General features: G+C 47.1%; 1 protein-coding gene across 13 annotated transcripts in view; it reads left to right on the top strand.

Annotated features, from left to right (window-relative positions):
- LPP (LIM domain containing preferred translocation partner in lipoma) overlaps positions 1–23,805 on the top strand; it is a 443,377-nt gene that overhangs the window by 163,770 nt on the left and 255,802 nt on the right. For all 13 annotated transcript variants that reach the window (XM_030574715.1, XM_030574714.1, XM_030574721.1 and 10 more), the window contains one exon: positions 19,389–19,590. In XM_030574715.1, coding sequence (XP_030430575.1) covers positions 19,398–19,590 — 193 coding nt within the window. In that variant the 5' untranslated portion in view covers positions 19,389–19,397. The remainder of the gene's footprint in view (positions 1–19,388; positions 19,591–23,805) is intronic.

Genomic DNA, 23,805 nt, shown 5'->3' with positions numbered 1-23,805 from the left:
CAGGGGGCCAGATACCCACACCCCCTCCTCACCCAGAGCCCAGCTGTGGGCCCCCCTCTTGATCAGATATGCTCCCCACCGAGCTCAGCCCTGGGCCCCCACCTGCCCTGACACCTGGCCATGATCCCCTCCCATCTCTCAGAGCCAAGGATCCAGAGGGCGAAACAGCATGATGCTGGGTCCCAGGCTTATGTGGAGTCTCCTGCATGCCCCTGCCTCCTTCCCTCAGGGTGTGCTGGGAACTGCAGCTGCTAGGAACTCACTACTCTCCTCCCCCCAGCCCCCGGCCAGTGTCTTCTCTGTGAGAACTGGGCTCTGCTGGATCCAGCAGCCCCTACTGATGACCAGCAGCACGGCAGCCCATTTCTCTGGGGGAAAGGAAATTCTGCAGGCAAAACAGTAATTTCTGCAAAATTCTGCATTGAGCAGTATAGCAGAATTCCCCCAGGAGTAGTGCTTTAACCAAAAGGCTTTTTCATCCAGACAAAAGCATTCCTGTACCTTCCAGTTTTGCACTGGTAGAATAGTTAGTTAAAATACAAGAGAGTTTTACTTTGCTTAAATGGACTAAAGAGAATGTGTTGGTTATTTAATGGCGAGATTTTTCCAAAGTGGAGTTGGGTGTGCATCCTCTGGGAATTGGGTGCCTAGCTTTGTTTTGTGCCTCTGAAAATCTCCTCTTTTTTCTATTAGTTAAAAAAACAAAACAAAAAACCAACAGAAGCTATCTAATTTGGTGACCTACTATTATACAATCCATCCCCAGACTTCGCTTCCATATTTTGGAGTTAGTGAAGTTCTGTAAAGTTGTCAGAGATGCTGGTACAGTCATTTACTGAAGTGAAAATTACACAGCAGCCTCAGTGCCGTGTAAGAAAAATGGCATATGCTTTCAAAAAGCATGGTGTGCTTTGCAGCTTGAAGTTTCCTTAGCCTCACAAAAACCTGAATGTCTTCTGCAGGTCCAGAGTGCCTTCCTATTTGAAAATGGTTTACTGTCTGGTATCTGCCAGCTTGATCATTTTGCTTATTGTCTGTGACTTTTGGGGGGTTTGGCTGCTCTTGTAAATGTGCCATTCTGACCACAAAAAAGGCACTGAGGGACTTTTACTGGATGCCTTTTGCATGGGAAATTCCATTTCAGCCGAAGCCCTGCCACTTGAAGAGCTGACAGCATTGGACCGTGTATCATATAGATGGAGAGGCCGAGATACCTTCTCTGGCTGTTCTTGCCTTAATTGCATTAGCTATTGTCTAAGAACATTGCTTCAATACAGCAGCTGATTGATGTGCACTGTTACCAATAATAGTATTTTCAGGATATAGTCACTTGTATTTGGTTTCTGTTTGACCTTGTGCAGCTCTGCCTCTTGAGAAACATGAAGGAACACTGAGCAGAATGCTCCATGTTTGTGGTTAAGGACAGGTCAAATACTGGTGTACCAGCAACTGCTCTTCCCCCAAAGGTTCCCCATGTAAGGTCCCTTTCGGTATTTCTCTTTTTTGGCAGTTTAATAAAATCCCTAGTTCAGTGTACAAACGAATGAACTTCTCAGACAGCACTTCCCCTATTTCAGAAACTCAGACGCAGATACAGACAACCTACAGCACTACCATAAAGAAATGTGTTCTGAGGAGACAAGCTCAGGATCCTGTTCTCCAGTCAAGTCCACATTTTAAACAGCTTTAAAAAAAAAATCCATGTGAATTTAGACCTCGTGCCAGACTGACTCTTCTGGAAACAGAACTCTTCTGTCCATCCCCAGAACAAGTACCGCTCAGGATGGGTTTGGGGCTAAGGTACTGGGACTTGGGAGATTGGGTTCAGTTTCCTGCTCAACCACTGACTTCCTGTCTGACTTTAGGCAAGTCACTTAGGCCCAGATTCTTAAAGGCGTTTAGGCGTTGCTTCACTCACCATTGCAACATATAAGTCTGATTTTCCAAAGTGGCTTAGCACTCAGGAGCCTAAATCTCATTTAAAGCCACCGGGACTGAGACTCCTAAAGTGCCTAATTCCCTTTCTAAAATGACACTTTTAAAAATCTGGGTCTGAGTTTCTCTGGGCCTCAGTTTCCCATCTGTAAAATGGGGATAATGATGCTTCGCTACCTCACAGGGAAGTTTGTGCAGATAAACTCATTATTACATGTGAGGTGGCTGAGCCATCAAGGCTATGCAAGTACCTTGCTTGCACTGAGATAGCGGCAGTGCAAAATCATAGACTCATAGAATCTCAGGCTCGGAAGAGACCTCAGGAGGTCGTCTAGTCCAACCCCCTGCTCAAAGCAGGACCAACCCCAACTAAATCATCCCAGCCAGGACTTTGTCAAGCAGGGCCTTAAAAACCTCTATGGAAGGAGATTCCACCACCTCCCTAGGGAACCCATTCCAGTGCTTCACCACCCTCCTAGTCAAACAGAGTTTCCTAATATCCAACCTAGACCTTCTGCACTGCAACTTGAGACCATTGCTCCTTGTTCTGTCATCTGCCACCAGTGAGAACAGTCTAGATCCATCCTCTTTGGAATCCCCCTTCAGGGAGTTGAAGGCAGCTATCAAATCCCCTCTCATACGTCTCTTCTGCAGACTAAACAAGCCCAGTTCCCTCAGCCTCTCCTTGTAAGTCATGTGCCCCAGCCCCCTGATCATTTCTGTTGCCCTCTGCTGGACTATCTCCAATTTGCCCACATCCTTTCTGTAGTGGGGGGCCGAGAACTGAACACAGTACTCTGGGTGTGGCCTCCCCAGTGCCGAATAGAGGGAAATAATCACTTCCCTTGATCTGCTGGCAGTGCTCCTATTAATGCAGCCCAATATGCTGCTAGCCTTCTTGACAACAAGGACACACTGTTGACTCATATCTAGCTTCTTGTCCACTGTAATCCCCAGGTCCTGTTCTGCAGAACTGCTGCTTAGCTATTCTGTCCCCAGCCTGTAGCGGTGCATGGGATTCTTCTGTCCTAAGTGCAGGACTCTGCACTTGTCCTTGTTGAACCTCATCAGGTTTCTTTTGGCCCAATCCTCCAATTTGTCTAGGTCACTCTGGAGCCTACCCCTACCCTCTAGCGTATCTACCTCTCCCCCCCAGCTTAGTGTCATCTGTGAACGTGCTGAGGGTGCAGTTCATCCCATCATCCAGATCATTAGTGAAGACGTTGAACAAAACCGACCCCTGGGACACTCCGCTTGATACCGGCTGCCAACTAGACATCGAGCTGTTGATCACTACCCATTGAGCCTGGCAATCTAGCCAGATTTCTATCCACCTTGTAGTCCGTTCGTCCAATCCATACTTTTTAACTTGCTGGCAAGAATATTGTGGGACACCATATCAAAAGCTTTGCTAAAGTCAAGGTATATCACATCACCCGCTTTCCCCATATCCACAGAGCCTGTTACCTCATTGTAGAAGGCAATCAGGTTGGGCAGGCATGACTTACCTTTGAGAAATTCCCCATCTCTGTGCCCTGTCCCTTGCCTATGCTACCATCTAGCCATCGGATGTTAACAACCTGATGCTCTGGGTTAAAACCAAACCAGAGATGTAAGCAACTCTGTAGCCTGTTAATGTAGACTGAGTTAACTAGTACCATAGCCTGTAGTTCTCTGTCAGCTGCCATCACATCAGGTTGCTTATGCTGATGGCATGACCCAACTGCTAATAAGAGTTATTACAAGATTGTGTCTCTGTTTGTGTGTTGTTCCTTCTCGTATGCAATACTTAGGCAAACCTGTGTGAAGGGTTTGATCATTATCTGAATGTCGCTGAAGGGAGGGAAAAAAAAGCCCATCTGCTCTACAAAGAGACAGTCAAAAGAGCGGGCTCTGTGACTAAATAAATTCACATCTGTTAAGCAGAGCCATCAAACGGCCGGCAGGGGACCAAATGCAAATCATATGTTGAAACCACAACTATGAGAGAGATGACATACAGAAAAGGGTGCCTGGAAGTATTGATCCATGTGAGTGGTCTCTGGTTTCTCTAATTATTCTCTTTCCCCTATATCAGTTCACTGTGCAAATGAGGCAGCACCACAGTGACACGTGCATGTGTTTTTCTTTGTGCATGATTAAGCAGCTTTACTGCACCAGCTCATAGCAGCAGTCGGAAGCTGAGCGGAGCAATGAACTCCAGTAGCAGAATGTAGAGGACTGGTGGGCCCAGGTGGCTAACAGTTCAGGCTAAAGCTGGTCCCTGGAAACAGGACCGCAGTAAGGATCAGCACCGGGGCTGCTAGCCTTAAGAAGTTGGCCTGCCTTTGGCAGTGGTTCCCTTTTGGGAAGTCTTAGTTACTGCCATCTAGAGGGAGCCTAATAGAGACAGACTGGAAATATCCCCCTTATTATTTGTATTGCCTGTAAAAGCAAAGGGACAACCCAGACCTCTGCTTTGGTTGGACTGCCAGCCCTTGACCGATCTGAGGCTTGGCTTGGTGTTGGCAGTTCAATTATTTTTTAGCATTAAAAAAAAAAACAAGTGGATGTGAAGAATAATGAAGAAGGCAAGACTTCTTTATAGCATATCAGGAAAAGTCCCTTCCTTGAGGAGTAAGTTTCTTTATACATCTGCTAACGGCAGACGGTGAAGTTTTTTGAACATTTTGTTGTTGTTGAAAAGTAGACTTTTTTCAAAATCAGAATTTTTCTTTTTTGGAAATTTTACATTTTTGATGAAAATGGAAAAAAATTAGCCACTTTTTAATTGTGTAGGTGTTTTCCCCTCTTTGCGCCCCTCTTTTCAGTGGCAAAAGGGAAAAAGGACAAGGGGGAAGGGAAATGGATGAAAGAGGGGAAACAAAAAAGGACAGTTCCAAAATCTGACAATTTTGGATACAAATTCAAGCAAACAGGAAATCATTCCTTTCTGTAACCTGCAGAACAGCAATGGGTTTGAAAATGTTAATTTAATTCTTTGGGGCTAGCTCTCTGACTAACTCAAGAGCGTCCCTTTGCAAAGCATAAATAAGAGGTGGTAACTAAAGTGATCTATACATTGGCCTTGAAACACCTCGACTCTCTGAAGTCACAGGTTTAGATTCTTGGCTGGGCCACCGTAGCCCTTTCTATTTCAGAGGTGGATTGGTCTGCATGAGTTTTCTTGAGGCAACCTCAAGAATTGAGACCTGTTCAATTTGAGTACACAAAGATTGCCCAGTATTTTCTACACCCAGTATTCTTGCCCTCATCCCCCCAGTTATCCTGCTGTGCCATGGGTGACCACTGATTACTGGATGTCCGACTTAAGGCTGGCTTTGTGCAGAATCTGCCCACAGCTCCAGTCACAGCAGCAGATGCCCAGGACTTGTGCACCTCATGCCTGAAGAGGTCTCAAGCTGGACACTTGAAATCAGGGACCAATTCTGAAAAATTGGCAGTAATTGTCTGCCCCACAGGTGACCCCATTTTCCTGGCAATGAGGTTCCTGCACATACGTGCAGTAGTTTGTGAAGCAGTTCAGATCTTTAGGGTTGAAAGGACTGTCAGATATTAGTAACTGTCTTATTTTTGAAGAATAAATACTATATCTGCAGAGAGCATTGAGACATCTGTATGCTTTGCAGACACTAATATGTGGGGGTTGGCTTTGACCCATCAGGCAACTACCTTTGTGCCGGGCAGTTAATTCCTTTATTTAGTTTTACGCATGCTAGTCATGTGCTCTCGTGTCATAGAGGTAACTTAAAAACAGAACACAGCTAAGAACCAGACCTAACTAAAATGCAACAGTACAATTCAATATAGCCCCCTGTTAACACACCAGACAGCTCACCAAGCTCAAATCCCCCTTCCTATTCCCCATGCAGACAATTTCCTCCTCCCACTCCCATTTTGAAAAGCTGTGGTGAAAATGATGAACTTTGCAGCATATCCCACAACAAGGGACCAGCTTGTTTGGACCAGCCTAGCAACTATTTTGTTGCCGTTCTGTGAGCCTATCTAGCGCATAAGTGTCATTTTTAGAAGAGCATATAGACGGCGCACACCTGCATTACTTCATTATTCAAGACCTGAGCTACAGAATGTTGAGCTACTGAACAGGACAAGAACATATGTAACTTGGTCCAGCTATCTGACATTTCATAATACAGCGTGCCTCTGCGGCACTTTCCAACAGAGGATCTGAAAGTGCTGTGCTGCCATTCCTGAGCTGAGTAACTTAAAAACCCACATAAGTGTCGTTATCCCCAAGATCCAGATGGACAGACTCAGGCAAACAGGGAATCGACTTGCTGAAGGTAACACAGAAAGCTAGCCGCAGAGCCAGGAAAGAATCCAGAGTTCAACTCCCAAACCTGTGCGTTAGTCACCAGATTGTAGTCACAGTAATAGTGGAACCTGTGGTCTGTATTAATAAAAATAATAAAGGCCCCGGTTGGTATACACCTGATCTGTGGCATTCTTGTCCTTTTTCTGAAACATATTAATTCATCTTTGCTCATTTTCCTACACTTCTGCACTAGTAGAACTTTATTTAAAGAGCCATCTTCCAAATATAACAAAGTGGCATGGAGGTCTTTGCCAGGCGGCTTTATTTTGCATTTGTTGCATCTAAAAACCCCGCATTTGTCCCAGTGGCTGCAGCCTCGCCTTTGCTGACACTGGCAGTGGGCTTCAGTGGCCTGAATAAGGAATGGACTTTTGATCACATCGAGCACTTTCCTGTTGCTTTGCGTTGCAGGACTGGGGTTTCAGAACATGGAAATCGTGTTCCCTTTGGTAACAAATCTGTTGTCAGACAGCTTTGTGATTCGGTGTCTCTCAGCGCCGGCGATGGTTCCTATAAAGGTGTCTCTGAACTTCCCCTCCTCTAGGTTTTCATCGTATTTAGCATCTGCCTGCCATCAGCTCCTGCTTTCTCCCAGTGGGTGAGGCAGATTAAGGCCAAATCCCTTTGGTTCGTGGGATCCAGGCTTTGCCATGGAAAGGGGCTGTTACTCCTGCCACTGTTTGCTAGGTGCCATAGGCTGGCCTCTTGACTGATGTCTGCGAGCTGCCAAAAATGTGTTACCATGTGCTCCTCTTTGGCAGAGAGGAGAAAGGAGCCTCTTCCGCTGAGGAGGATGGTTTCCTCTTGACTCTTTGGCCTCTGCCCAGAGCGAATGCACTTCTTGTATGACCCTCTGTGTGCTCTCCGTCCCCTCCCCACTACCGGCTGCTGCTGTCTCCCTCATCCTTCTTGGGTCAGACCCTCAGCTAATGTAAACCAGCCTTGTACCATTTACGTCATTTGCACCAGCAGAGGGTCTGCCTCCTGTGTCTCCATGAGAAGGGAGCAGTATAGAGAGGAGCGGGGGGTTGTGCTGTGCTGTGGAGGAGAAAGCACAGAAGAGGTTTGCAGGGCAGAGGGTTTGCTCCCTGTTAATGGCTGAGAGCTGGGGAGAAAATATTGAGGGGCTCAGGTAGGAAGAAGCCGCCTGTGAACTAGGGAAGGGCTGGCCTTTGGCCGTACACAAAGCTGCTGCCCAGTTGCGCTGGATCTGAGGTCTGGTTGCTTCTTAACCCAGCATACAGCTAAGCAATAAGTTTGCCCCGTCTTTTCTTGTGTGCAATCATCTCCAGCCCCTAGGCTCACCACATTTCTGTTCCATCACCCAGAGCTTACAACCTGGCTGCTTTCGAAAGGCCTGGCCCTTTCTCAAGCGTTCATCCAGCTGCCCGTGCTTTACCCTCCATACTTACATCATTCCTTGTCATTTTATAAATAAATCCATTAGGGTTCCATCTCCAATTCCTCTCTGTGATCTCTGGCATTCTTTCCACAAGTTTGGAGGTAAATTTGCTAGTACGAGAGGACTAACCAACTGGAAGAAACTTGTCCTGGTTCCTCCCTTCAGGTCCAGCAGTGAACTTTGCTGCCTCTGTGTCAGCATTTTGGGCAAGACCTCTGGTCAATCCACTTTGCAGCAATTGCCCTGGGATCTCTAATGACCACAAGTGGTCGAGGCCTCAGGTTAACATCTTATTCCATATGATTGTGTTTGGGCATGTTGAGGATTGTCTTGTACAGCAGAAGTCAGGCATCTGCTTGCTCCCTGGCGGAGCTGTGACACGTTCATTAGAGGCAGATTAGATTAGCTTGATCTATCTATCTCCAGGGAGTCTGCACTTCTTTTGGTTTCAGTGTAGATGGGTCAGTCAAGTTCAATTTATTGGGTTTTCAAAGCATAGTTTGTTCTGACACCGAGGTGTGACATGCCTGCAAATGGAAGGCTTCAGTCTTCAGCTTTGTTGTATGTTTTCAGCAGCAGTTGAATCCAAATGGTTCCTGTGTAGCCCTCAAAACTATTAATATAGTTAATTTGAAGGAGGGTGAAGAATATTTTTTTTTCAGTGTGTACCAGGCTGTAGAGAGAAACTAGAAGAAGGACAGTTTTGACTGAGCACCAGAAGAGGGATGACAGGGGGCATTAGATCTAATGTAGTATGACGTCAATATCTTACATGCCACGTATCCGGTGAACACAAACTACGTGATGCAGGAGGATGGGTTAGATGATCCCCAACCCTTTGCCCCCTCTTTCCCATCTGTAACTTCTATGACTTTCTCCTCCTATTAGGCCTGACCTGCACTTAAGTTGTGCTGTCAGTTTGGAGTGTGGAAAAAAAAACAACACCCCTAATTGCTATAGTTGGGCTGGCAAAAGCCCTAGTGTAGATGCAGCTATATGGGCAAAAAGTCTCTCCCCAGTATAACTTATTTCATTTACGGAACTGGCATAGGCTAGACTGGCCAAAAAAACCACTTGCTGGTTTACACAGCGTCTCTGTTACGAGAGTTTGCCATGCAGTCACAGCAGTATAATTATCCGGGTAAACCCTTTCGAGTGTAGACAAGGCCTTCGTCTGTAGAAGTCTGTAGTCTCCTAAGTGCTGCGGTTGAAGTCCTGTTGTTGAGGCACTTAAAGCCGCAGTGACATGGTACTGGAGAATATACTGTAAGGCAGAGGTGGACAAACTACCTTCTGCGGGCCGCGTTCGGCCCGTCAACCGTTTTAATCTGGTCCTCGAGCTTCTGCTGGGGAGAGAAGTCTGGGGCTTGCCCTGCTTCGTGCAGTTCCCAAAAGCAGCAGCATGTCTCCCCTCCGGCTTCTACGCATGGGGCAGCCAGGGGCTCCACACGCTTCCCCTGCCCCAAGCGCTGCCCCAGCCAATGGGAACTGCAGGGGCGGTGCCTGTGGATGGGACAGCTTGCAGGGCCACCTAGTGGCACCTCCGCATAGGAGATAGAAGTGGGACATGCCACTGCTTTTGGGAGCTGCTTCAGGTAAACGCCTGTACCCCTGATCCCCTCCTGGGCCCCAGCTTATTGCCCTTGCCCTGATCCCCCTCCCACCGTCCGAACCCCTTGACCCCACCCTGATCCCCCTCCTGCATCTCAGACCCTTCATCCTCAATCCCACCCCCGAGTCTGCACCCCCAGCCAGAGTTGTTCTCCCCCGCTCCACGCCCCAACCCCCACCCCAGCCCTGATCCCCCTCCTTTCCTCCGAATCCCTTGGTCCAGCCTAGAGCACCCTCCTGCACCCCAAACTCCTCATCCCTGGCCCCACCCAAGAGCCCAGCCGGAGCCCTCTTTCCCCCCATGCCCCAACCCACTTCCCCAGCCCTGATCCCCCTCCTGCACCCTGAACTCCTAATTTCTGGCCCCACCCCAGAGCTTGCACCCCCCAGCTGAAACCCTCACTCCCTCCCGCACCCCAACCCCAATTTTGTGAGCATTCGTGGCCTGCCACACAATTTCCAAAAGTTTGCCCGCCCCTTCTGTAAGGAATAATCCAGCGCTGGAAGTGGATGGGACCACATGAGCTAAGTAGGTGTGTTCCTCCTCCAATTCCAAGGTATATGAGTGATGTCCCACGCCAGGAGGTTGTGCTGCAAATTGGTGAGTGCTTCTAGTAGTGTTGCTTGGCAGAAGAGGGACATCGATGCTTTCAGAGGATGATCAGAAGGGCGTAACATCCAGCCATAACTGAGCACTTGCAGAATGTGCTGGGTCTGGAGAAGAGGCAGGGGAGAACTTATTCCCATTGAGACATGCTGCTAAGGACTGAAGAAAGGAAACAGCACTCAACTCCTACAGAAAAAGAACAAACCCAGATTCAGGGAGAGATCAGAAGCAAGGGGGCTAGGAGTAAATCTGCATTAAAGTTATTGAACACTCAGAAAAGTGACTGCAAAAACAGCACCTTCTTATGCAGTTCATCTGCACTTGGTGGGTCTGTCTACACCGCATCTGGCAGACGGATTCATGCTAGTGAGGCTAGATGTAATGCACAAAAAAAGCAGTGTGAACGTTGTGTCTCTGGTGCAGGCTCGGGCTAACCACCTGAGCTTAGGCCCCGGCAGGCGGGTGAGCTTGAGAGACCACGCTGCTTTTCTCATCCGACTAGCATGAGTGTGTCTACCCAGGCTTACTCCCAGCTGCAGGGGAGAGATATGCAGTGTGTCTTGGAGTCACTTGGACTCACGTTAGGTCTACAGATGCAATCTGTAGAAGTGGAACCGACTTGATTTCGTCTTGCATGTTGTCCAAACCATCAAGGTTCTCCTGGCAAAATCCTTGTTGCTGGTGTGATGTATGAGGGGCAGAGAACCCGTATCCATGGACAAGGGGAAGTTTCATGACTTGTTAACTCTGCAGACTTGACCTGGATATTATTGAGAGAGGATTAAACACGGAACCCTGTACAATCTAATTACTTTTTAACTGGGATCCTTTACATTTTAAAACAGAAAAATCAGTGATGTTCATTGCGCAGTTCAACAATGATGAAGGCATTCAAAAGTGATCATAGTTTGGTTTTTCAAATGGCAGTTACTGATGTAAAATTGACGAGGGGAAATACCTTGTGGCAAATCTATCACAGGAGAGCTAGAGGTGCTTTTCTAAATAACCACAGCGCTGCCAAGGGTTGGTTAAAGCCCCCAAACGAGACTGGAATTTTGACCTCATATCCCTGCTTGGAAGCCATGAGAAATGTAAAATCCCACTCCTGGAGCTTGCTGGCTACAAATGAAGAAATAAACTCACTCAGTGTCTAGAGGGGAATGGGGCCAGGAGAAATGAGCCGCTTTGGGCATTTGTAAAGAACAAATCTCCCTGGTCAGTCTTGATTTCTGCATTCAGCAGAATTTGTGGATGAGGGGGACCAAGTAGAGAGTTAAATTTAGAGCTAGTGTCTCTTGGCATCTCAAATGAAAAACAGACTCAGATTGGCTTCAGCAGGAACCACGTCCTGTGGATTAACAGAATACAAGCCTGTACATAAAGGGTAACCATACATGGCACTGCATTGAGTTGGGAGAGGCGTCCATGTGACCTGACGCTAGGACTTGTTTTCGTGAATGATTTGGAGGAGGGAGTAAGGGCAGAATATGTCTCTTCCTGTGTAGTTGTGTTGCCTGAGGGTTGGGAAGGGTACGTGGGTGACCCCTGGTGCACCTGCAGTGAGGGCGTGGGCCTTTAGAAGAACGGGGGAGAGGGGACACCTGCACTTCTTGGTGTGTTAGTTGACCCAGCAGGGCCATGTCTTGGCAGGGCTCCATCCCTGGATGCTAGCAGAGCAGAGCCACAGTGGGATTTTCCGTCTGCACCTGGAATCTGGCAATAAGGCAGTCCCTGCCTGCAGGAGCTTACAATGTAAGTTACGCACAGATAGTCCAAAGAAAGCATTGTACATGTATGGGAAGTTACAGCTCGGGATCAAGCTATGTGATAAGTGAGCTGACGGGAGGTTCCGCTTCTGTGGTGTTGGTGGATTTTAAGAGCGGAGTGGTAATTAGAGGTGTAGACATAGAAGGAAATGAGAGCCTAGATTAAGGATGGTGCTGGCTGTGTAGAAATACACAGTGGTTGAAACAAAACATTTCTCCCCTTAAGATGCCACCCATGACTTCCATAAACAGTTTCCTTGCTTTGGGGACATATCCTTTGTTCTGTTACACCCCCATAGCTCCAGCAGCTCTCAAGGAGCATTTGGCCTGTGTTGCAAAAGGAGAGGTGAAATTAAGATTTGTTTGGGTAGAGTCTCATTACGGAAGAGTCAGCCTGTCTCAATTCCGTCGGAGACGAACGTGCTGATGCTTTCGAGTGGAGGCAAATTGGTACTCTAGCCTTCCATTGCTTATCTGATCTGAGGGTAAATTGAGTTTGGATCCTCTTCACGTTAGCCCTTTGCTTTCTTTCAGCAGTGAATGGCATCCAGTAATTAAAAGCAAAACAGACCTTGTCAGGCTTTTGTTGTTGTTTAGTGTTATGCTCTTTGATATACCTGGGCTGACATTTTGAGATAATGTGGTCTTGTCTTGGGTTTGATGAATTCCAGTTCCCTGCTGTGCTACGTTCTTTTATAGCGAGAATTCTCTGAATTACTGCTTTAAGATTGTCTGAATGACAGGACAGGAGCCAGTTAGTTTCCTTATCTATACAGCTTGATTCTGCACATTCCTCTTAGTGTTACTTATCGTTGGTACTTAAGGTTAGTGCCGTATTGGATCAGACCATTGGCACATCTGGTCTGACTTTCCTCACCTCCAGCAGTGGCCTGATACCTAATCCCTCAAGCTTCACAGAGTGCTGTTACAGGTGGCTTGCCCCGTAAGGGCTGAGGGGCCTGGAGCTAGCCAGCCCTGATTGTTGCAGAGGCCCACCAGAAGGTATTCCTCTAGAAGGAGCAACGGGAACCTGCGGGGAGAAGGGGGAAGCTCTAGTAGAGACTGCGGAAAGACTCCTGTAAGGAAGACCCTGAGACCAGGGGAACTTGTCCTAGCTAGGAGGACTGGGAGTAGTCGCCCGCTAAGGCGGGAGGAGGAAGAGACAGAGGCAGGGTGTCTCAGAGTGACAGACAGACTTCTGAGGGGGCACTCCAGGCAGCTGGCCCTGTAAGAAAACACCAGCTGACTGGCTGTAAGTTTTCACTTGCAGTGTACTTGATTATTTTTCCCCATTTATTTTTAAGTGACTAGTCCTGGAATACTGTGTTGGGTTCCAGTGTCCACACTTCAGAAAAGGTTTCAGCAGAGAGCTACAAGAATAATTGAAGGTCTGGAAAGCCTGCCGTAGAGTGAGAGACTAAGGAAGCTACTCTGTTTTGTTTATCCAAGGGAAGTTTGAGGTGCTTTGATCATGGTCTACAAGTACCTACACGGAGAAGAGATTTCTGATAATAGACAGTGCTTTAATTCAGCTGAAAAAGGCATAATGAGATCCAGTGGTTGGAAAGTGAAGCTGGACAAATTCAGACTGGAAACAAGGTGTACTTTTGTCAATGAAGATAATTAACAATTGGATTAATTTACCTACTGGTGTGGTGGATTCTCCATTACAATAAGTCAAGTCTCTATCTGAAGTTAAACACGATGCTTGATGCAGAAATTACTGGGTGAGATTTTATGGCCTGCTTTACCCAAAGTGTAGGGGATCATAATGGCCTCATCTGGCCTTAGAATCGATGGAAGAAGCAGGGTTTTAGGAGGGAATTGACTGAGGAGATGGTTGCGGTTTGGGAAACTGGCATTGCCGAGGGGGGTTCCATGGATGGAGAATGCGGTGGGAGAAGGCACAGAGTTAGGAGCCTAGAAGGAAATAATTGGAGCATTGCTGTCAGAATGGAGGGCCTGTGTGAGAGAGGGAACCAAGATAGGAGGCCAAGGCAGGATTTTGTAATACACTGAATATGAGAGCAAGGAGTTTGCACTTGATATGCCAGCCAAAGGGGAGCCTTGGAAGGAGTCAGAGGGGATAGGGTCTCGCTGTTGGGGTGGGGGGTAACTGGAGACAGAACTTGGCAAGTTTGGGATGGTTTGGTTTATTCAGGTTTGTCAGGAGGGACTCACTGAAGGGAAACGGGCTGACAAATCCGGAATGATTTTCTTGATGAAGAATTGACAGGGACCCAGCAGATGTAATCTGCAGCTTCGCTTTTCAGTATGCGCTTTCGACCCAGCCATTGACTTCAGTGACAGCAGAAGCAGGCCCTCAATCCACGAAGTCATCCTGTGTGGGTGAGCAATAATTGTCTCAGACAGCGACAGGCTGAGAGAGCTTGGGAGAGGTTACTTCCCCCAGGGTGGCAGATGTGTAGTGGAGAGCCACAGGGATTCATAGCAAGTCTGATGGTGGTTCACTGAAAATGACGGTAGCCTGGAAGGAGGAACACGCTGTGTTTCACTGTAGGAGTGTGTAAAGCTGCCTGGGGCGTGGCACGGACAATAACGATTGTCAGCATCCTTCCTTTCCGTTTCTACCCTGTCACCCCCTCTTCGAGTCCCTTTGCTGATTTCCTGTCTCCAGTGTCAGATCTGCGCTCCCTGCCCTCGCTGCCTTTGCTCTCCACCGCTGTCCGTCTGCCTGCATGTCCGCTCTCATGCCACTGCTCATGTTCTGCCATGCCATCCATCTTAATGCTCCTTTTGCCACATTCCCCCGTTCCGCAGCCTTGTCTCCCTCTGACCCTGCCCTGTAACCTCCTCCCTCCTGTGGTACATTGGGCCCCCTCTCTCTCCTCCTCTTAGTGTCTCACTTCTTTCACCACTGATTTCTCCATCCCCTTGTGAAGTCCTGCACCTGCCCATTAATGAGCTATTAAAAAACGTGCAGTTTGCATAAAACTATAGCAGGCAAAAAATCACTTTTGTAACTATTACTAATTCAGTGAAGTGTTTGGAGATGCATCTGTAGGAAGCCTGAATCGCTAACCTCATAGTTAGGCATTGATGCTAATCTCTGGTTTTCCGGGGTGTATATTATCATTTGCTGGGGAAAAAAAAATCAGATCTGGTGAGTAGGTGTGAGAAGATCTGAGCTGAATGTAGGACTTAGAATCATGTTCACGAGATGCACTGGTGGGCTTAATGGGCTGATCCAACTCGCATTTGGGTCGGGTTATGGATTTGGTGGGGTTTACATTATCAGCATTAAGTTATAAGCCCAAGTGGTGCATTTTTGGTCTCCATTGTGAAATGGCTGCGTGGTTGACACCATTGGCAGGGTGTGGCAGAGTAGGATTGCGGTACATCTACAATGTTCACGTAGGGGCTGTAGTAGAGTTTCATAGGTCAAGGTTAAGAAGCACTGAGGGAGAGGTGGGGCTGTCCGCTTATCCTGCACTGCACCTGTCGGGTTGTTGCCCATTTAACCAGTCACACTAACATATGCATTAAAAAAAAGCAAAGTTTGGTTTTAGCTGCTGAGTCAATCATTTTCCTTTTGTATTTTGTGAGATTTGCAACATGAGTGGATGAATTTTGCTTGTTTTGGGGTATGTCTACACTACCCCCCGGATCGGTGGGCAGTGATTGATCCAGCGGGGATTAATTTATCACGTCCAGTGTAGACGCGATAAATTGACCCCCGAGCCCTCTCCCATCGACTCCTGTGCTCCAGCGCAGCGAGAGGCGCAAGCAGAGTCGATGAGGGGGCAGCAGCAGTCGACTCACTGCAGTCAAAACACCATGGTAAGTCGATCTAAGTACTGGAGCTGGGCTGGAGGCATGGATGGGAAAAGGGAACTTCTTTGGGACATCTTAACTGGCACAGAGAGAGAGAAGAGAGAAAAAATACACAGGAGAAGATGAGTGAGAGCAAAGGAGGAACAGAAAACACTAAAGGGGAACTAATAAAAATATCAGAAATACCTTTGAGAATAGGAGAGCCAGGGTCATGCACAGGCTCAGAACGAGTGGCTGAGATACAGCAGTCCGGTCGCTGTGTTCCCAGATTGGCTATTAATATGTTCTAGTCTTTAGGCTCATTCATTGCAAGGTTCCACTGCTGTTTTGCTTAGCCCACTGCACTGCATCCTTGCTGCTGAGATTGGCATTACTAATTTGGCCCTTCAGCCCATGCTACCTCATGTTGTGAATCTCTCAGATGGCACAGGCTCCTTGGGTCCTGTCACTATGTGGGTGGGAGATGAATCAGGAGTTGTAGGAAGTAGCTGGAACAGCTTTGTGGGTACACTTGTTGCGCAGTCTGTAGTGAGATAGTGCCCCAGTGTGGTGCTAGGGGATGCTATGCTGTGGGATGTGCCATCATCCCGCTGCCATGTAAATGCTGGACATTCCCCGCCCAGCCCAGTTGGAATTAAATTCCAGGGCACCTTCAGCAGTGCTTGCTGGCCTCAGTGTGCCATGATTAGCCCTCCTGGCCCTCCGGGTTGAGGGGCTGCATTGCTGTCCCTTTTTTGGACCCAGGCTGTTAGTGTAGTTTGAACGCTTTGATCTGGAGCTTGTGGGAAGAGGAGGGGGATCTTTTTTGTTTTGATGAGAACTTGTTTCTGGTTCCGTAAACCCTGGCGCTGGGAACAGCAGGTTGCAGGACAGTGCGGAGCGGTTAGTGGCATTTCCTCTCTGGCCTTGCGGGCGGACCTGCCTTCCATTTCTTGCTTTCAGAATGATGCTGTCATCTGGTAATGTGAGACCAAGAAGCAGGGGGTGGAGGGTGGTCACCTGGTTTGTTGGGGCTCTGCCACCGGAGAGTTGTTGCTGGTGTGAATTGTGTTGCATGCTGCATCTCCGCAGCTTCACTAGGGAGCATAACATTCAGAGTCCAATTCAGAGGCGCCTGTGGCTCTACTGCTATCTTCTTTTAGAGCCGCATAGTTCCTGCCAGGCCCGCAGCACCCATGAACACCAGCCGGCCTATGATGTTTTATTTCTCCACCAGTGGTCAGTCTCCTCTTATTGGGGCTGGTTTCTATGTTGGCTAGATTAAGTTGGGCGCGAGCCCTTGCCTGGGAGGGAAACTACTGACTGAATATTTAGATCCAAGATGTGGAAAATGAGGTGCACAGCAGTGAAATGTATTGGTGTGGGTCCCACAGGGGGTTTATGGTAGAGGCAAGGATAGAACCTAGATCCCCAACTCTATCCTGTGCTTTAACCACAAGATTATCCTTACCAACCAGTCTCTCAGTGGAATTAACTCCTCACATAGGGAGTTGTTGATGTCTGGAATAAATAATCCATGACCGTAATAAATACAATTCTAATTGCTAAGTTAATTTTAGAAAGGCATTGGTGTGAATAGCCAGTCTCTGTTCTGTTGCCCACCACTGCAAAGACACATATTCTCAAATTTCAAGTCCCTGAGGCTGGCCTGTATTTACAAACACAGGACAAGCCTGGGCTTCTTCCTGTGCTATATTTTTAGGAATCTCCCTCTATTACCTATTGCCTCGTAGGTGGACTCTGCTTTTTATGCTTCCCGGGGGAAATAGTGAGATGCATCTATTCTGCCTGCCATGGTGAGTCAGCAGAGTAACTCTGCATCCCTCTCCACCCAAGGTCCTAAAGCTGGGCACACCTGGTCCCCATTATACTAATCTTTAGAAGTATATTCTGAAGAATGAACTCTAGATGATCAGGTTAGGACAGGCTTCAATACGTGTCCAGGTGTATCACCATGCTGCGGAAACACTTCCTTAGAGCCATGTGCACCCATGTGCGGAATGTGAGGCCGTGTGATGGAAGCTTTTACTTTGCGGCTCCAAGAAAGTACCTGTGTCGGCAGGGTGTGGGGTGTAACAGCTGGGCTCTACAGCGGAGTCCGTGAGGAGATGTTTGGCCTCCAGCGGAGATGGTAGATGGCAGAAGCAGCTACCCATTTTCCTTCAGAGTCTAGCTGCTGACCTTCCACAGGTGATTTGTGACTGCCGCTCCTGGCTTAGGAAAACCTCTTCGTGAGAGACATTCACATGGATTCCTGTGCGTGCGGCCGCAGAACTGTGTCAGAATGGTTAGAGCGCTGCAGCCCTGCAGAGTCCAGTAATCATTTCTCTCTACGGGCTTGTACACCTGGCTGCATTCACCCCCCCTCGCTCAGTGGATAGTTCTCACCAATCAATACGTTCTTTTGCGGGAGCTAAAACTGCCCTCGCGCACCAGCCCCGTTGGAATGCGATTGGAGAGCAGCCCTCTTTGCAAATCCTGCCAGAGACTCGGTTGCCTCGCGGTTCACAGCTGGAGGTGTTTTTTCACAATGGTGATCAGATAATGTTGTCCCTGGCTCCGTCTTCTTCCTGCTCTGATTCTTCCCATGCTTTCTGCTTTAGATGATCAGAGGAGACCTCTTCAAATCTAGTCTCCAGAGCCTGTTGGCGTTTTGTTGCCTGGTGGAATTCTCCTAACCTAAACAAAGAGTATGGGGGGCTGAAGTGACAGCAGGCAGTGGATGCAAAATGAATTAACCCCTTCAGTATTGAGAGAGTGGATGTCACAGGGGACTAGTACAGGAATATGCGGCCTTTACCGCCTTGCTGCTGTTCACATTCATCTTAGATTGATAATGACTAAAAGTCATTGACATCAGATGGCTGTTTGATGGCCTGTGTGTAAATGCATTGGTTGGTTTCAGTGCAGTCCCTAGTGGACAGATGTTTCTGGGTCAAATTTTTCAAAGCATCTAAATCTGGTTTTCAGAAGTGATTTAGATGCTTAGGAGCCTAAAGCCAATAATTAAATAAATAACTAGTGATTTTGTTTGCCTCGGTTTTCATGTGTCCAAGTCGAGGCCTCTGAAAGGGGCTTGATTTTCAGAGGGTAGGTGTCCAATGCCTTCTGAAAATCAGCATGCTTGACAGTGTCTTGAGTTGGAGGTCCAAAAACAGAGGCATCCAAAATCAGTTGCTTTTGAAAACGTCGGCCTGAGAAGTTTCCTTGAAAGTCAATGGGATTGTGGCTGCTAAGTGCCTGAATGAAGAAATATGGGAGTAAGGCTCTTTAGGTCACTTAAGGTGAAATTTTCAAAAGTCCCAGTCAGTCTGTATGGGCACTCTTCACCGTGGTATCTGAGCACCTCACTGACACTGTGGAATGTATCCTCACAGCATCCTTGCAAAGTTAGGGCAGTTTTATCCCCATTTCACTGAGGCACGCAGAGATTTTTCAAGGCGTCACCCAGCTCTCCTTCACAGCAGGGAAATCATCAGCACAGTTTCATTAGTGGTCCCTCTTTGTGGCAACCTTGCTCTGGAGGCTAAGATTTGAACTGTCTGTGAAACTGGAAGCAACCATCGTGCTGAGAACCCCTGTTTCCAACTCAAAAGGGAGGTGGAGCTGATTCCTCCCCACTGTCCTGCCAGCATGCCTCAGCTTTGATCTGGGGAGGGGGCCTACCTCTAAGAGTAAGGGGGAGATTCAGCTCCATTCTAGCTTTCTTTGCTAAGAGGCAAAGCTGATGCTTCTGACATACTGTTATAGGGATAAATAGGCAAATTCCTATGCCAAGCCATAAAGAGAAACCTTCGCACACATGAAGGGTTTTGTGTATTTATATTTTACAAGTAAATAAAAAGAAGTTCCTAGGTTGTTGTTGTTGTTGTTTTTCCAATTTAAAAACCTAATGTGCATGGTGGCTTTTTTTTTTTTCTTCTCATCCTTCCCCAGATCTGAACCATGTCCCACCCATCATGGCTGCCGCCAAAGAACACCAACGAACCCGTTGGTCACATCACTGCAAGAATGGAGACCACGCATGCTTTTGGGACCCCCAGCATCTCTGTGTCCACACAGCAGATGCCAAAGAAGTTTGCACCCGTTGTTGCGCCAAAGCCAAAGTACAATCCATACAAACAGCCGGGGAGTGATGGTAAGCAACCTTTGGAAAGGAGCCTCATGGCATGGCAAGTTCTCCATGCGATCTCTGCGAAATACAAGGGTATTTACCTGGTGAAACTGACCCCTGTGCTTTTTCACTGCCCATTTCACCCATTCTCTATATCTGATTTAGGGGAATTAGCCCCTTATGCTGCATGCTCATGAGTTACTCTAGATTACTGACACTTTCTTTGAGGTTACCTGCTTACAGAGCAATTCAAATGGAAATCTTGGGGTAGCTTTTGAGTGTGTTCCTTCCAGCTATCCTCACGTTATTTAAAAAAAAATCATTGTGGGCCCCTTCTAATTTTCTTAACAGTCGATGCCGATATCCACTTTCTAAGGCCATTCCTTTCAAGGTATTCATGCATTTGGTGTGTAACCACTTGGGCTGATCCAAAGACGTTATGCTGGCAGGGGGAGGGTTAGGGCTTGTGCGCTGGCTTAGTGAGAATTACCAGGCAAAGTACTAAGTCTGGGGGCAAAAGACATATCTGGCTTTAAGACTAAGCTTGATAAGTTTATGGAAGGGATAGTATGATGAGATAGCTTAATTTTGGCAATTGATCTTTGATTATCAGCAGGTAGTATGCCCAGTGGTCTGTGATGGGATGTTGGATGGGATGGGATCTGAGTTACTGCAGAGAATTCTTTCCTGAGTGCTGGCTGGTGAGTCTTGCCCACATGCTCAGGGTTTAGCTGATCGCCATATTTGGGGTCGGTAAGGAATTTTCCTCTGGGGCAGATTGGCAGAGGCCCTGGAGGTTTTTCACCTTCCTCTGCAGCATGGGGCATGGGTCACTTGCTGGTGGATTCTCTGCAGCTTGAAGTCTTCAAACCACGATTTGAGGACTTCAGTAACTCGGACATAGGTTAGGGGTTTGTTATAGAAGTGGATGGGTAGGGTTCTGTGGCCTGCTTTGTGCAGGAGGTCAGACTGGATGATCATGTTGGTCCCTTCTGACCCTAAAGTCTATGAGTCTATGAGACGTGACAAGATGATAGGGCAAGTTGTTGGCAGAACTGCTGTCCAACCAATTGGATGAATTCAGGATTATGGCTCCCCCAGTACCCCAAATTCTTAAGAATTAATATTTAAATGAATAATTATTTATATGGATATTTATTTGACCATTGCAACGTTATATAATTAAAACAAAACCTGACCTCACATGGCCTAACAGGACGTAACAACAACCAGCGATACTTTGGTCCTCCTCCACCTACCACTTTATAAATGCCCTACGTTTAACACACTCTATCAGATACTTGGGCCAGATGCTGAATCATGATGCTCTGAAGCTTGGTGTCTTGTAGACCCAGCCAGCAGAGCGAGGAAGTGCCAAAGTGAGGGAAACTCAGCTGAGTGCGCCTCCGGGGCTCAGCTCCAGTCACTAGTTAGGAGAAGCTCCTCCAAAGTCCTGAATTGGTCAAGGAGGGTCAGTGGCAAGACTTCCATTGATCATAATAGAGAGACAAGGTCAGGGAGGTGATATCTTTTGTTGGACCAACTTCTGTTCCTGAAAGAGCCAGGCTTCTGAGATGCACAAGGCTCTTCTTCAGGTCGTCTTGGTTGTAATTTGTGAGAGATGGCTTGTTGGCATATGATGGGAGTTCTGTTTGCACATAATAACCCTAATAGATTATAATTACAGCAGGTTGAAAAATGCAAGGGGTTTTTCCTGTGCAATTTTTCAATTCTATGTGGGAAAACCACAAAAGGAAACAAAAATTTCATTTTGATTTGGTTTTTGAAAACTGGAAAATTTCAGTTTTTAATTTTTGGGTTTTGCGTTTTCTGGATCCCCTTTCCTTTCTGTCTTCCTCAGAGTGCAGTCACATGAATCATGTCTTGGAGGGTGAGGGGGATGGTTCATGAGTCAGTTTTCCCCTTTTTTCCCCCCCTGTAAGTTTTCAAAATTTCTCCAGTTTTGGAACAGTTATGGAGCAGCTAAAGAAAAATTAAAAAACAAAACAAAACCAACCAACCAAACAAACAAAAAATGAAGCTCGGAAGCTCTGCCGCTCTGGGACTTCTCAAAAACATCCCTAACTTTTGAAAAGTTGGAGAAGTTTTTAAAAGTTGCAAAGTAGAAAAGGAAAACTAAAAACAGAGAGTGTAAAAAGTGAAGAAGGATCCCTCAAACTGTAAACTTCACTAATTCTGTTGCATTCATTGACAAGACATGGGTGAGAGACAGAGGGCAAAACATCAAGCGAGAAGTTTTCCACTGGAGTTGCTGGGGAGCTGTGTGATTGGATGGGAGGGAGATATTATCTTCTCTCAGGTCTTCTGTACCATGCAGCTCTTGGGTTTTGGGGAGGGAGGGATTGATAAGAATTGAAGAGCACCGGGAAGAGAAGCTTCCTGTGATTAACGCTCAGATCGGAGGTACGTGGCATGACTCTTTCCCTGTGGAATACCACTTCTCATTGGACTCGGTCCTGCCCGGGTGAAACTCGCAAGGCAGTTCCGTTGAAACCACTGAGATGAGTGTACGCAGCACCTTGTGGGAGACACTCAGCATTTCTCAGCATGGGGACCACGTCTTGTCTTGGAGATCACATTGTCATTCGAGGAGCCTGGAAGGCTAATGGTGCTGAGGGAGAGCTATTCAGGGATGTGGTGGGATACACAGCTTGCTGAAGTCCTGCCAACAGCCAGCCTGTCCAAAGCCATTAGCTCGACTGTATGTGAATTTAAGAATGCGAGACTTCTGGGATCCAGGAGAGAAGGTGGGGCCATTAGAGACTATTTAGCCCATAATGCTTTTTATTGCTTCATTGTCTCAGCAATGCTCCCTAACTGTTTCCCCAGTGACCTCGATTTGTTTTTGTTTCAACAATCTAGCCTGAGAGGCACTGGGGACGGCTGATGGCTGCCTGTGCAAAGAAGCCCGCCCAGTTATCTTGTCTGAATTTGTTCTTCCAGTCTCATGTACGCCTCTTTCTACTTAGCTGTGAAACTGGAAGCTCCAGAGCTGCAGTTCCCATTTGGACTCTAGTATATTTCAGTCTCTCACTCCCTGCCCCCAAGTAACTTCACAGGGGTGTGTAATTTTCTTAAGGCTTGAGGAGAAGTACAGTTTGCAAAGTCATTCTGCTAACGGTGACTGGAAGCAAAGGGATATAGCGCCAGTGGAAGACTGCAGAACAGTGTCCTAAGGCTGTTGCGGTACAGAAGTAGCCGTACCAATCATGCCCTGGCACAGCAGCTGCTGCCAGATCAGTATCATTAAAATCAATTGCCCATTTAAAAGCGGCTGCAGGGGCATTATCAGCGAATTTCTCATGGAGGCCAGCACATGCTCTTTACTAGTTTCTCCAGATTGTCGCTTATAGCGTTGGGGAAGCCACGTCCTCGGGGCTAACATCTCTTTTAAGATTTGTCACTTGTACAGCCTGTACCTTTTTCGGCTGATAGGCCTGTGTTTTTCCTGAGTGACTTGAAAGTGCTGATGAAAGTTGCCAGAGTAAAGCCCTGGGACCCAAAGACCTCTCTGCATGACATGGAAAGTGGCCGTGACATGACACCATGTTGCCTCCCAATCAAATCTTTGGCCCCTCCACTTGCACTTGGATACTTTTTGTTGACATTTAGTGTTATATCCTTTTTTCGATTACACTGTGCTGCTTGATCTGAGCTCTGCCTTTCCCTCACAGCTAACTCTCCTGCCCCCAGTTATAAAAAGTAGGGGTGTCAGGGGAAGCTATTAAAGTATGTTAATCAGAAATAGATATAATTTTAAAATTATCTATATAATGATTAAAAAGGGAAACAAAACTAAACAAAAAAAGTAGAATGAGCCTGTTTAAAAATACTATTTTAATGTTTCAGACTATGTAAGTGGATCATTGTAACACTCTACCTTCCCTGGTGAAGTTTATGATACTGACTTGTTGTGTCTTGTTTTAAACTAGATTTGATTGCTCATTGGGACAGAGACAGCAGGACACTGATCCTACCTGGTGCCTCTAGATACCGTTAGAAACAGAAGAATAGACAAAAACACAGTTCTGATTCCTGTGCTTGTTTAGTTTCTGCTGCATAGCAGAAGCCGCATGCTATTGTGTTCCTACAGTGCCTACAAACCCTGGACCAGATTTTCAGGTACTAAACTGACACAATATGGGCCAGATTTTCCAAGGTGTCCAGCTCCAGCTTTCCCCATTGGGACGCCTACGGCCTGATTTCCAAAAGGGGCCA

Source organism: Gopherus evgoodei, chromosome 9 (genome assembly GCF_007399415.2).
Source record: "Gopherus evgoodei ecotype Sinaloan lineage chromosome 9, rGopEvg1_v1.p, whole genome shotgun sequence".
In the NCBI taxonomy this organism is placed as follows: Eukaryota; Metazoa; Chordata; order Testudines; family Testudinidae; genus Gopherus; species Gopherus evgoodei.
The sequence above is the reverse complement of the archived record's forward strand: the minus strand, read 5'-3'. Positions and strand labels throughout refer to the sequence as shown.